We start from the raw sequence: 11,910 nt of genomic DNA on the forward strand, positions 1-11,910 counted from the left end.
TGGTGAAGTGTCTATTCATGTCTTCTGCCCATTTTTTAATTGGATTGTTTGTCTTTTTGTTATTGAGGTATTGGAGTGTTCTATAAATTGTAGAGATAAGTCCCTTGTCAGATATGTTATTACCAAATATTTTTTCCCAATCTGTATGGCTGGTGGGTTTCAATCACCAGCCTTCTGGCTAGCAGTCAAGTGCTTTAGGCACTATGCTATCAGAGCTCCTAATAGCTGGTATCCCACCAGCAACTCCTCGGAAGGAAGATGGGGCAATCTACTTCCGTAGTGATACTGCCTCGGAAACCCAAGGAAGGGTCGCTATGAGTCGGGGCCGACTTGACGGCACATAACAACAACAACAATAGTTGGTATACTACCTGTCAACCTTGCGCTTGTCAGCCCCTGCAGCTGCCTGAGTCGGGAAAAGCCTCCAGCTTGACATTTGATCCAAGAACTTGGGACTTGCCAGCTTCTATAAGCGTGTGAGCCATTTTCCTAAGATAAATTTCTCTTTCTCTCTCTTTCTCTAAGCTTTGCTGGTTTTGCTTCTCGAGAGAACCCACCCTAACACAAGCATTTATAACATGAAATTGTTACTCTTCTTTTAATTTTAAAAATGTGTCAAGCCTCTCTAACCAAGACTCAATACCAAGTCTTTTTCCTGGACCCTTCACTCTGCTAATTAAAGATTATAATAATGTATTTTTAATGTAAAATTTTACATTAGCCTATATCCTCAGTGGTTTAATGTTTTCCACAAAATTTATCACCTTTAAAATTGTTATCAAAATGTTAATCTCAGATTTTAAATATCCCTTCTTGTGTATTTAATACACTTTAATCCTTACATTGTAAACAAGAGGTATAAGGTAGCTATGTATTACCATTTCCATTTTTCAAATAAGAAAATAGACTTGGAAATACTCATTGATTTTTCTCAAGGTCACATAGCTAGTCTTAAAATGTAAAACTAAGTAATTGCTTGTAAAATAAATTTTCTCCCAGTGAATCACACTTTTCTTCACTAAATATAACCATAAAATTTGAAGAATCTAGTTCCAGAGCAGGAGCCCTGGTGATGTAATGATTAAGCACTTGGCTGCTAACGAAAAGTATAGTGGTTCAAACCCACCAGCTGCTCCACAGGAGGAAGGACCAGGTGATGAGCTCCTGTATAAATGATAGCCTAGGAAACCTACAGGGAAATTCTACTCTACCCTATAGGACCACTGTGTGCTTGGATTAACTTGACAGCACATAACAACAGCAGTTCCACAACAAGAACTACAACCCTATAACTGTAATGATACTTAAACAGTAGTTATCTCTGAGGATGGGCTAAAGATTTATACTTTTCTGTATGATCTAAAGTGGATATAGCTTTTATAATAAAAAATATATTTTTACTTTAAAAAAAAATAGTATCAGTCCTAAAATTGAGTGGAAAACAATAATAAGGTAATTGAAATATATCCAGAAGTAAATAAATACATTAAACCAAAATTTCCAACACATGATCATCAACTAATTATGTTAAAACACAGGAAATTGCCAATATTTAACTATTTTGTCCTACAGAAACAGCAATTTCATTTGTTTGAATCTAATATATTCAAGTTCTCTCTTTAAAGGAGCTTTATAGTCTTTGCTATTATGTAATTGTTTAACAACCTTTATTGGAGCTGTTGGTATAAAACCAAACTCACTGTCATGGAGTCGATTCCAACTCATAGCAACTCTCATTGGGTTTCCAATGCTGTAAATCTTTGCAGAAGCAGACTGTCACATCTTTCTTCTACAGAGCAGCTGGTGGGTTCGGCGGACCACCAACCTTTTGATTAGCAGCCAAATGCCTTAACCACTACACCACCAGAGCTCCTTGTTAGTATATAAGGTTCTATTTATTATTTTAAATTAATTACGCTGCTTGTTAACTAATCTTAATGCAGCTTCATAACTATATCCAAAATGGAAGACTTCCATAAGTGAAGTTCCTTTAAGTCAAGTAAACGTTCACATATGTAAATATTTTAGGTTGATGCAAAGCGTGCATTCCAAGCATAAGACTTCACTGATTACAACAACTATTATTATTATTTGAACCACCAAGAAAATAAAAACATGTTAGTAATTACAATTGTACAATTCCACAGTTGAAAAATACATCTTAATTTCAGATATAACTATAAAATTGGTATCTTAGAATCAATGAGTTGCTCTACTCATGAAGTGATTGGAGAGAATCTGCCAGAATTGGAGAACTCTGGTGCAACTCCTAGTTCCAGTAATCCTGGCCTCTTAAGATTTATGTGCCTATATGCTTATATGAAAAATGGGGGAGAGGGTAGGATGTCTTATGATGCTTATGAGGATAATATCATTAAAAAAAAAAAAAAAGGCCAACACCTAAGGATGTTAACTGAATATCTCTTAGAGATAACTTATAATTATTATTTTAAAAAATAAATAAAAGTTTTGAAAGGAACTGAACACTTGAAGTTAAGGGTCTTTTTTGCTTCCTTCTCATCTCTCCATCCCTGAGACACACACACACACACACACACACATATACACACACAATATTTGATTACCGTAGCAATGGCCTTAGCAAGGCCTCTGAAGAGCTGGATGTATGCAGACAGAGTATATGGACCGTAAATAGTAGATGCTGCCTCATACCTCTGAACCTGCAGGAGGAGCAGGGGAGAGTTGAATTTGGTTCTGCACATCCCAATACAATTTACAGAGGTATCACGTGTTAGGTGAGTGATGATACTTGAAACTCTTACATAATTCAAAATTGCTATAATTCAAGGTTAATTATGACAAAGAAAAGTAGGCATTTCCATTTACCAGCCAGATTAAATGGCTCCATCAGTTACTTATTCAAGGCAGTGGGTTCTCTTAGCTTATTCCATTTGGGCTGTCATTCTATTTGATCTTAAAGACAGCAATAGCTCCTAAGTGTATGTCAAACTGCCAACCTTTTTGGTCAGCAGCAGAATGCCTTAACCACTGCACCACCAGCGCTCCTAAAATATAAATTTTTTTTTCCTAAGGCATACAGAAGGGGGGAAAAATGGAAAAGAGAGAGTCTTAGTAACTCCTGGATAAATTGAGTGCTCATGGTACTATCTGGAGAAGCACATTTAGCCTACAGCTGCTATGGATCAGAGCTAACTATACTCCTTTTACTTGAACCCCAAGTCTTTGGTTGTTCCACAGGGACCTCAATCCATCAGATCTAAAATGGAACCTATTGCAGATTTTCCAGCTTTTCTCTGCAGCATTCTTCCTATCTCCCATCCTTCCAGTCTCCCAAGCAAGGATCATGTGGCAATCACCTTAGACTCCTCTTTACCCCTCATCCTACATCCTATACATTTCTAAGTCTTATCATTTTATCTCCTTAAAATCTCTTGAATTCTTCCATTTTCCTCTGTCTCTACTGCTTTTACTTCCCAGATTATAAGTGCAGCTTCTTAATTAGTTCTCTCTCTCGAGTTACCCTTCCAGTGTGTTTTCTGTACAGCTATCCTAGTGGCCTATCTAAACCACAAATTTGATCATAACATTTTCTTACATTGAATCCTACTGTAGTGTCTCAAAACATTCCTTATTGAGTCAAAACTCTACAGCATGTCATGCCATCAACTAAACCCTACCTCCTCCTCTAGCCCTCATCATCCTCATCAAGCTTACTCTATGGTATTCAACTAATTATGATCCTTTAACTGTGCTAAGTTTGTACCTCTGGGCCTTTGTATATGTAACTCCCTCTATATGGAACATCTTCCTAACTTTATTTGCCTGAACTCAGACAGATATTACATTGTCCCACAGGTCTGCCTAATGCCATCTCCAAATACTCAATCTAGATTGATAATCTTTCTGTGTTTCATATACCTTGTGCATGTCTTTCACAGAATGCAATCATCTGCTTTCTTCTGTCTTCTCCTGGTGGGTTCAAACCACCAAACTTTTGGTTAGCTGCCATCAAATTCTAGGGCAGGGACAGATTCTTAACTACTGTTATGCCCACTGCTCAGTGGCTAGCATGACATCTATTACAACACCTACTTGTTGAATAAATGAGTAAATGAGTGAATAGTAATCCTTGCAGGAGCATGTCCCTGGATCAAGAGACAATCTAGTAGGTGTTCCTAACATTTTTTGGTAACAGACTCCTTTGGTAGTCTGTTTAGGCCTTTAGATCCTTCTCAGAATAATGTTTCTAAATGCATGGGATTGACAAAGGAAAACAATTAGATTGAAATATACTTATCAAACTATAATAAACAAACTTTGTTGTATAGCAATTAGTAATATGTGTACTTTTATTAAACCCACTGCCAATGAGTTGATTCTGATTCATAATGACCCTATAAGACAGAATAGAACTGCCCCACAGGGTTTTCAAGGCTATAAATCTTTATGAAGGCAGACTACCTCATCTGTCTCTAGCAGAGCTACTCATGGGTTCAAACGAACAACCTTCTTGATCAGCAGTAGAAAGCCTTAACCACTACACCACCAGAGCTCCTCGTACTTTTATTATGTTATTAAATAACAAGATCTAGCTACAGATCTAATAACTACTATGATTTTAAAACAGTGATGAGAATAAACAGTATTTCAAGATCTGCAATAACTGTGTGTGCTATGAAGATATTTCTGGTTCCTATTGGTGTCAAAATAAGAGATACTGCTAATGCTACTGCAGTTTGTTGCCAAAATTTAAAATTGAGGGAAATACTAAATGTCAAATATTAGTAGGAAAAAAAATATGTAATTTTTCCCACCTAAGTTTATCTCAGTTAAGAACCTTTATTCAACAGGATTCCTTAGCAGGCAAGGAAATTTAGTGAAGTCAACAGCAGTGGGGTAAATCTCACCACTGGTATTACTGAGAATTTGTCAAGGAGTAGACTGTAGTGGATATATCAGAGATCATTACTCGTGGGAATCTTGAATTGATTTCATGTTTTCACTCCTGTTGTTAAAAAAATATTTAGCCTACTTTCTGGACTATTTCTAAAACAAACAAATAACAACAAAAAACATTACTAGTGACCAGCCTGCCCTAAACTCTTTGACACTGTTTTTTAAACAATATCATGGATACAATAATACCTAACTTTAGGGCTATTTTTAGTGCTACTTAAGAGAACATGAGCAAAATGCTTCGCTAGTGCATTCAGTACATACCCAAAATACCAAACCCACTGCCAACAAGTCTATTCCAAATCATAGTCACACCCATTGGTTTTCCAAGCTGGTAAATCTTTATGGAAGTAGATTGCCCCATCTTCCTTCCACAGAGTGGCTGGTGGGTTTGAACCTCCAACCTTCTGGTTAGCAGTCAAATGCTGTGGTGTAGTGAATTACATGGTGCGGCTTTTCTAGCCATAGTCTTTGTAACTCCCCCCGGATTACTGGATGGAACCATGCAAATATGTGTCATCTTGGCTGGGCAGCTGGTAATAGTTATTTCCTATAATGAGACTAGCAATTAACTCTGTGGTGGAATTTGCCCTAAGTAACTGAGTAGCTGCTTTTAAACTCCTGATTGTTACAGCCATCCACCTGGGGTATTTCCTGGAGCAGCAGGAAGTAATCTGGGAAAGTTAGCACTCTCTCAGGTGAATAAAACTCTGATGTTGGGATTGGTTGGTTTTGCCACTCTGCCAGACTCAAAATGAGCCCTGCTAGAGGCAGAAAGAATCTGACTGCTGGCTGAGAGAGACACACTGCTTAGAGAGAGACACATTGCTGAGAGAGAGATGCCTGGCGGAGAGACAGTGGCAGTGGAACCAAGAGGCACAGGCAGAGTGGCAGGCTTACCTGACCCACAGAGGCAGATGCCAGGCCAAGAGGTCAAGGGCCAAAGAGGCATGTCTAAGGGCACAACAAAAGGGAGGCTCTCCTGACCAAAGAACTGTATTCTGAGCATGTTCCTGAACTTGAATTGTAGGCTGTTGCTTCCCTAATAAACTCCATAATCTGTGAGTTCTGTATGGCTACTGCAGTGAATTATCAAACCCAGCAAAGAGCTGATGGGTGCCTCAGAAGGAACGCTTGGTGTTAAGGGTGGTAAGAGGACTGAAGGGTGGCAGCATGTTTGGCCTCATAGCAACAGGCCTTGGGATGCTGATGGCAATTCTGTCTTCCTCCTGTGAAATTAGAGGAGGTCAGAAGATGCCACCTGCCTGCCCTTTTTGCAAATGCCTTAGGCATTGTGCTAGCAAAGCTCCTTTATTACCTATACCCCTAAGAAAGTAATTTATTTCAGAGAAGATGAAAGTCAATGAAACTAGAATTCTGACTTGACCTAGGAAATAATGAACATGAAATCTCCAAATATAATCTCTGGCTTATCATCCTCTTATCTCCCCTAAGGCAAAATCATCTCACAGAAACATGATTCAGGAAATTTAGAAAGAAAATCTGCATTTGGCACAGTAAACTTGACTGGGGTATAATTTATTTAAATGATGAGAAGGTTGTACTTTACCTGGTATTCTTCATAGGTGGTAATGTAATGTGTATAAACATTACATAAACCTGAAACAATAACAGTCATATTCTGCATCCCATAAGATGCAAATTCCTAGGGGGAAAGCAGAGCCCAATAAAATTATTCTTGATTTTAAGGTATATTATCATTCAACTTACACTTACTGCATAATCTTAAGTGTAAATGATCCATGTAAGAGGTCTTTCTTAGCAAAAGTCTTCCTAATGATAAAAACTTAAGATAAAAGATTCCTTGATAAAAAGTTAGAACCATAATCCTGTACCATAATGCAGTAAGTCAATGGATCTATGAACATCTTAATGACTTCAATTGGAGAGGTAGAATCTTCTTCTTACTAAAATACAAATATTTTATCCATTTCCTAAAAATGATTATTGGTGGAGATTAGTTACGTAGAGTAGTTATTTCCAGATCCAAATAATATGATATTTGTTGATTATGTCATTTAAGAATCCTTTCTCTGAATGTAAACAAAATCATAAGTCAGGATAAAACACAGAATTCCCAATATGTGATACATTTTATTTAAATTGTTTACATGAATTTAAGATATTAAGGTATGTAAGAGTTACTTGCTATTTAATCTACAAAACCATTAAACATTTTAAATTATTAATACATAAATACCAATGAAATATTTTCAATATACTTATTGTTTTAGTTTGGCCCTATAACACCAGTGTTTCATGTTGTTACTGTTAGGTGCTGTGAGTCCATTTTGACTCATAGCTACCCCAGGTAAATAGAAATAAACACTGCCCTGTCCTGCACCATCTTCACAACACTGTTTCATCATAAAATCCAACCATCATTTTCAAGATGTATGAAACTCTAATCATCTTCAAAAAACAAAAGAAATCCTTTCTGTTGGAAGCCACACACTTAACCTCTCTGTTGGTAGCCACACACTTAACCATTGTGCCACCAGGCCTCCTTCTAGTCATCGTAGGAAGGATAAATTTAAAAGATGCTAGATCACAGTCACAGTAATTTTTTTTTCCTTTTTATCAACTATGAATACAGTTAGGAATTCAAATTTAGTATTTCATTTTTAACTTACTGCTTGAACAGCCTCCCGAAGTCTTCGTCCAGACATGGTCCTGAGTTAAGAAAACAGAATTATCTAAGTGTTTTCCTATTTGAAGTGTGTTAGAAGTATACAGAAAGCTTCGTAGTGAAAGCCAAAAAGTTACTGGCTCACTAAACAACAATCAAGTATGTAGGAACTCAACAACCATGAAAAGCTAAAATTAAACTTCTTTTCCTAACTGTCCTAATGTCAAAATATATTTAAGAACAAATTCTAAATTGAAAAGTCAACTAAACAAAGAAGAGAAACAGAATCAATGAATATCATTGGCAAAAAGAAATCACAATCATTTTTCATTCACTGACTCAACAAAGTATATCAGTTGCATTCTGTGTTATAAGAGCTGAGGCGGGAACAGTGTACTGTTCCTTCCCATAAGGAAATGGCCATTTCACTTACTCACTTACTCACTCAGTCAAACACTGAGCACTTACCATGTATTATGCCTACTTCTAGGTGCTAATGATTCAGCAACGTGAAGCTAGTAATTCTAATGAGGGAAGACAGTCAATAAGCAAATAAAAAAGTGAGGTGATGATAAATGCTATGGAGAATAATATAACACGGTAAGGATCAAAGGGCATGACAATGATCTTAGTGGTAATGGTGGTGGTGGTGGTAGTATTGGCAGTAGTGGTGATGTGGTTGTTGTGATGGTAGATGAAGGCTCTTATATTTGGCATCTTTGTTAAAGTGAGATTTGACCAGAGAATTGAAGGAATAAAAGAGTCACCATGAGGATACCTAGAGGGAGAGTGTTCCAGGCACATGGCATCCTAAGTTCAGAGATCCTGAGAAAGGATCGTACTTGGAGAGTCTGCAGTGAGGCCAAGGTAGCTAAAGCAAAGGTAGGTAAGAGGTAGAGTATTAAATCAGAGAGATTGCTGAAGGCAGATCAAGTAGGGTCTTATAGGATATTATAAAGGTTTGAGTATTAACTAGAGTGAGATGTGGAAGTATTAGAAGGTTTTGAGCAGAATAGTGACATGATCTAACTTGTGTTTTAAAATGGATTGCTCTGTGTGGTAGTTATGTTTGTGTGTCAACTTGGTTAGGCCTGGCTGAGTGGCTGGGCAGCTGGTGGTAGTTATTCCCCATGATGAGACTGGCAATCAACTCCACGGTGGGATCTACCACAAACAGCTGAGCAGCTGCCTTAGGGAACGTAGTCTGCTTCCTGTATATAAGCAGAAGTCTTGGGGAATGATCTCTAGCTTATGACACTCTTGGACCCTGCATGTAGCCATGTCATTGTTCAGCAGACTGACATGCTCTGCCAATCTTGGACTTACGTTAATGACCTGCCATGTGGTTTAGTAACATCAGGACTGTGCCATTTTATTTGTCAACCTTGGGCTTGGCAGCCTCAGCAGCCAGCAGCTGTCTGAGTGAAGAAACGCCTCTAGCTCCAGTGGGCCAGGAGCAGGAGGCAGAGCTGGACCCCTAGAGCCTGGTACTTTCAACTTGGACTCAAAGCCTCCAAATTGTAAGAATAAACTCCTGTTTGTTAAGGCCATCCCATTTGTGGTATATTTCTTGTCAGAGTGGCACTAGGGAACCAGAACACTCTGGTTGCTGTGTAATTGAGAAAAGATTATAGAAAGGCAAGGAGGAAAGCAAAGAAACCAAATACAAGGTATTACAATAATCTAGGTGAGAGATAATTGTGGCTTAGATCAGAGAGAAAGTGATAGAAAGTGTTGGGTAGAATGCCTAGAATTTGATGACAGAGTGAGTCAGAGAAAGGACAAACAGAAAGGGTTCAGGTATGACTTCAAGATTTAGGGCCTCAGCAATTGGAAAGATATAAAACTGTCATTTAATGAGATAGGAAAGATTGCATAGAGAGCAGCTTTAAAACATCCCTCCATATTTTTTTTAATACCTTAACGAATTGTTTCAAGCACCTACATTTCAATATTACTTCAAGTCTTTCTACTGATATAATAATTCACAGCATCATTTTACAGTCAAACCTGCAAAAGCCGGGAACTGTGTAAGACGGAAACCTGTCAGAGAAAGAAAACTGAATTTTCCACTAAAACAAGCAATAGAAAAGTGGTAAGACTATACCCTGTCAAAGGCAGAAAACTTGCAAGACTCAGAAAAACAAGGCAGTCCCATCAGGTTCCGACTCTCACAGATTACACTGTAATTTAGGATGGTAAGTTTCCACATTTGCTTCACGACGCCTTGAGTTGCCCCCCCAGTAATAGGTGTAGGTAGATCCATTTTCCAGTCCTCTCAAAAAAAGAAGACAGGGATGTTTGTCTCTGTTAGGTAACCTAGTACAGCAGGATAAAAAGGAGCCAATAGAGAATTATCTGTTATAATCACTGATGAAAAGTGATTATAACAGAAACACACACAAGAAACATATTTTTAACTAAAAAATAAAAAGTACTTACGTAAACTCCCCAGGGATGGCAGTTATTGCCACAGACCCAAGAGTAATAAGCTGAACATCAACAATCTCTGGGTGCCAAGGGTGAGGTCTTATCATCTGAGAACCAAAAACACAAAAATGGTGTTAGGAATATTATTCTTTCTATAGTTAAGAGACAGATGATAGTCACAAAAAGTCCTTTATTAAAGGGTTTTAAATTTTGTACTGGTTTTGGTCTTTCATCCTAGATTTTCTTTCTAATTCATGGTACAATATTAAACATTCTATCTGGATACTTATGGGAGCTCTGGTAGCATAGTGCCTAAGGCACTTGATTGCTAACCAGAAGGCTGGAGGTTCAAACCCACCAGCCACTCCTCGGGAGGAAGATGGGGCAATCTACTTCTGTAGTGATACTGCCTCAGAACCCAAGGAGGGCTTGCTATGAGTCGGGTCCGACTTGACAGCACATAACAAAAACAACAACACATCTGAATACTTGTGTCTTCTTCATTACGTAAATCTCGAATGTCAATGCCCCATTAACTTGGATTGATTTTCTCATCAGCGAGGTTTTGGGTGGATTTTTCATACAGAATCACAGAAGACCGAGGGTTCTCCTAGAGAACGGTCATGGCTTTCTTTATACAAATTAAGAGTCTTTTATGAGAATTTCAAGATTTAGAATAAGTTAACTTAAGGACTTCTCTTTTTTCTCTAATATAAACTTAAATTTTCAGGTCCTATGTCTTGCCTTATTTTCCAAAATATCTCTAAAAGGCTCTATCCTTTCTCAAATTCAGACCAGTGTAGAGCCTTCCCCTCCAATTCCTTCCTTTCCTCTCTTTCTTCTTTGCTACAAATTTTAATTGAATATTGGAAAAATTCTATTTTAAATAATTTTCTATCTTGGCAACCCATGCTTTTATGAACCCTGGCATGATCTTTTAACATTTAGAATGTGAAAACACATGTTCCAAAGACATGTTAAAAGAAGGTTGCATTAGTTAATAATGTTTCTTTTTATACAACCAGAGAGAGTCTCCCCTTCAGAGAATTATGTGTAGAGTCCCTTCCTGGAATCAATATAAATGAATTTTGAATAAGATAAATGTTACTCCACTGCTACACAGGTAGAGACAAGTATTGATTTGGGTGAAGGGAAGGGCAATGTACCAAATGTGAGTGATCAACACGGTGGCATTGAGGAAGAGGAAGACATAGAGAGGTGCATGGGAGATACAGACAACAAAGATGGACCCTTTTGCACATAAAGTACTGCATTGTCAGTGAAGGCAAACATTGATATATGGGTGGATAGATGGGTGGACAGGTGAAAAATTAGGTTTGTCTATGTAGGAGGTAGTGTGCCCATGACCATATGTAGGATTGGCAGACAATGCTTCCACAAGTGTATTAGTATGTTCTGTAAGAATTCCCAAGGATATAGTAGAGCTGACAAGGGACAAAGTTGTAGTGACTTCTTGGCCACAGCCAGCTACCCAGAGGGACCAAGTAGTTGGACCTGTGGGCTCGGGATCATGGTTGCAGGGGATATCAAGCTCAACTGGCATAACATACTATACAAAAATGTTGTTCCACATCCTACTTTGGCAAGTAGTGACTGGGATCTTAAAAGCTTACAAGTGGCTATCTAGATGCAACAGTGGGTTTCTCCTCGTCCAGAGCAAAGAAGAATGAAGAAAAACAAAGATGCATGGAAATAATTACTCCAAGGGACTGGTACACCATGCAATCTTCAGCCTACATGACTGTGAGACCAGAAGAACTAGATGGTGCCCGGCGACCTCTGTCCTACTCAGAGGGGAATCTATGTAGAAAAGCCTAGATAGAGTAGGAGAACAATGTGGAATAAAACTCAAAATCACTAAAAAAAAAAAA

General features: G+C 38.0%; 1 protein-coding gene across 1 annotated transcript in view; it reads right to left on the reverse strand.

Moving 5' to 3' along the window:
• ASAH2 (N-acylsphingosine amidohydrolase 2) overlaps positions 1–11,910 on the reverse strand; it is an 88,809-nt gene that overhangs the window by 10,083 nt on the left and 66,816 nt on the right. The window contains 6 exon segments of the mRNA XM_007944043.1: positions 2,586–2,681; positions 6,509–6,604; positions 7,593–7,632; positions 10,031–10,170; positions 10,377–10,385; positions 10,618–10,642. Coding sequence (XP_007942234.1) covers positions 2,586–2,681; positions 6,509–6,604; positions 7,593–7,632; positions 10,031–10,170; positions 10,377–10,385; positions 10,618–10,642 — 406 coding nt within the window.

This window comes from Orycteropus afer, unplaced genomic scaffold (assembly GCF_000298275.1).
Source record: "Orycteropus afer afer isolate SDZICR_OR568_19922 unplaced genomic scaffold, OryAfe1.0 scaffold00118, whole genome shotgun sequence".
NCBI classification, from domain to species: Eukaryota; Metazoa; Chordata; class Mammalia; order Tubulidentata; family Orycteropodidae; genus Orycteropus; species Orycteropus afer.